Below are 2,261 nucleotides of genomic sequence, written 5' to 3' on the forward strand. Positions count from 1 at the left end.
CCCCCCCCTACAGGTTTATGCTCAACCCCTCCAAACATACAGCTTCACTCAGCTCAGATTTCTTCTTCTTTCCCTCTTTTGTATGAAACTGAGGAAGACTTTTCCCGCTCGGACCCCGGAGATGTTTTCCTCCGTCCTTGTCCTTGTCCTGGTCCTGGTCCTGGCTGCTCCGGTCCTCCTGACCCCGTCGGCCTCCCACCAGTTACAGGTCAGAGGTCAAAGGGCACCCAGGGACACCAGGCAGGACTCCATCAAGGTGAGTCAAAGGGGGGCGCAACGGGTACAGGTACATGGAAACAGTGGTGTAGTCTAAGGCATTGTAGTGGGTATACTATACTGTGTGTGTGTGTGTGTGTGTGTGTGTGTGTGTGTGTGTGTGTGTGTGTGTGTGTACATGCATGTATATATATATTCCAAATAGTAGTGTAAAACTAATAAGGTGGTGTTAGTGAAAACTAAAAAACAGTCTGAAAAGGGACCAAAATGTCCCGTTTTTGTCCGTTTTTGTAGCAAACACAACACAGTGAAACAGTAAAGTTGACCTTTGACCTTATCTTGGTTTCAGGTGGTGATCTCAGAAGGCTGCGTCACTCAGGGGGAGTCGTCCGATGTCACCCGGGGAGGTAACAGAACCTAAAACCCTATTGTCACTTCAAACCAACGCCATTTTTACCTTCGGCGTCATCGTGGGTCGGGCTGCTGGGGCGTCGCCCCCGTTTTAACCCAACACGTTGTCTCCCAGGTAAAGAGATCGACCTGACCCCCGGATCCCCTCTGATCCTGACCCATAAGATCAACCTGGTCCCGTCGGGTTCGGGGTCCGGGTCTTGTGGTTGCGAGGCGGACCTCGCCGCCCTGCGTGAGCGCCTCGAGAGGCTGGAGAGGGAGGTGTCGTCCCTCAGGGAGAAGTGTGGAGGACCTGAGGGAGGCTGCTGCACCTCCAAGGAGAGCAAAGGTAAAACCACGCACAACATCATCTTCCTGTTTGTGTGTGTGTTTGTGTGTGTGTGTGTGTGTGTGTGTGTGTGTGTGTGTGTTGTTTAACTACATCTGTAGGATACATACACCGGGAGTTCAGTATACTTGTGGGGTCCTGACAGCTTTGTGGGACCAAAATGCTGGACCCCACAACTTTAAAGGTCTGTTTGAGGGTTAAGACTTGGTTTTAGGATTTGGGTTAGAATTAGGTTATGGTTAGGGTTAGGGTAAGGGTTAAGGTTAGGCATTTAGTTGGGATGGTTTAGGTTAGGGTAAGGTTTAAGGTTAGGCCTTTAGCTGGTTAAGGTTAGGGGCTCGAGACTGCATTATGTCAACGACGGGTCCCCACAAAGATAGTAAGACGCACTCAAGGAGAGCCAAGGTAAAACCATTGATTACAGCTCCCTGTGTGTGTGTGTGTGTGTGTGTGTTGTCGTTTAACTACATCTGTGGGGTCCAAACACCGGGAGTTCAGTATACTTATGGGGTCCAAACAGCTTTGTGGAGCCAAAATGCTGGACCCCACAACTTTAAAGGGCTGTTTGAGGGTTAAGACTCGGGTTTACATCCCAGAGTGTAAGAGCACCCCTTTGTCAACATGACACAGCATTTCTGATAGACCATCTCCAGAAAGGAGACCACCTGCTTCTTCCCCTCTGCACACCATTCACCCCGAGGTTACAGATCCCATTTATCTCACCTGCCAAGGAGCAAAAGAATGTGCCAGGGAGATGGTTTACGGTGACCTTGTCCCGGATCTGGTCTCGTACGTAAAACAAAAGTCACACGAAAGATTTCAAGCATGTGATAATCAACCATGAAGAGAGGCAAAAACAGACCTATGGCCCAGGGTCGCCATATTGTGATTTCCCCCAAAAAAGTCAGACAGGCTACAACAGGTTAAAACCTTTTCAGTGTAAGAAGATCCGGTTTTTCGGTGTCCATGTGAGCTTTGAGGTCTCCAGCACCTGTATAATTAGACACTGAAACAAATGTACTAGCATAATATCTAATAAAACATTATAAAATATAATGTATATGAGGCCGTCTCTCGGGAATTACGTCACGCAACCAAGTACCGTAGTATTGTGTGCAAAGAGAAAGTCAATTTAAGTACAGACAGATTAGTCAACACACGTCCTCCGTCAGAGTGGAGCTGACCTCAGGACCGACCCCGTTCCACCCTGGCAGCGCTCAGAGCATGAGCTAAGTGTGTGTGTGTGTGTGTGTGTGTGTGTGTGTGCTTGTGTGTGTGTGTGTGTGCGTGTGTGCGTGTGTGTGTG

The 2,261-nt window shown here is 49.0% G+C and overlaps 1 protein-coding gene across 1 annotated transcript in view; it reads left to right on the forward strand.

Moving 5' to 3' along the window:
* The first annotated feature begins 100 nt into the window (after positions 1-100).
* LOC117957211 overlaps positions 101-2,261 on the forward strand; it is a 39,233-nt gene continuing 37,072 nt past the window's right edge. Inside the window, exons 1-4 of the mRNA XM_034892808.1 lie at positions 101-256; positions 566-623; positions 743-955; positions 1,586-1,719. Of these exons, the coding sequence (XP_034748699.1) occupies positions 122-256; positions 566-623; positions 743-955; positions 1,586-1,719 (540 nt within the window). The 5' untranslated portion in view covers positions 101-121. The remainder of the gene's footprint in view (positions 257-565; positions 624-742; positions 956-1,585; positions 1,720-2,261) is intronic.

The sequence above is a fragment of the Etheostoma cragini genome, chromosome 14 (genome assembly GCF_013103735.1).
Source record: "Etheostoma cragini isolate CJK2018 chromosome 14, CSU_Ecrag_1.0, whole genome shotgun sequence".
NCBI lineage: Eukaryota > Metazoa > Chordata > Actinopteri > Perciformes > Percidae > Etheostoma > Etheostoma cragini.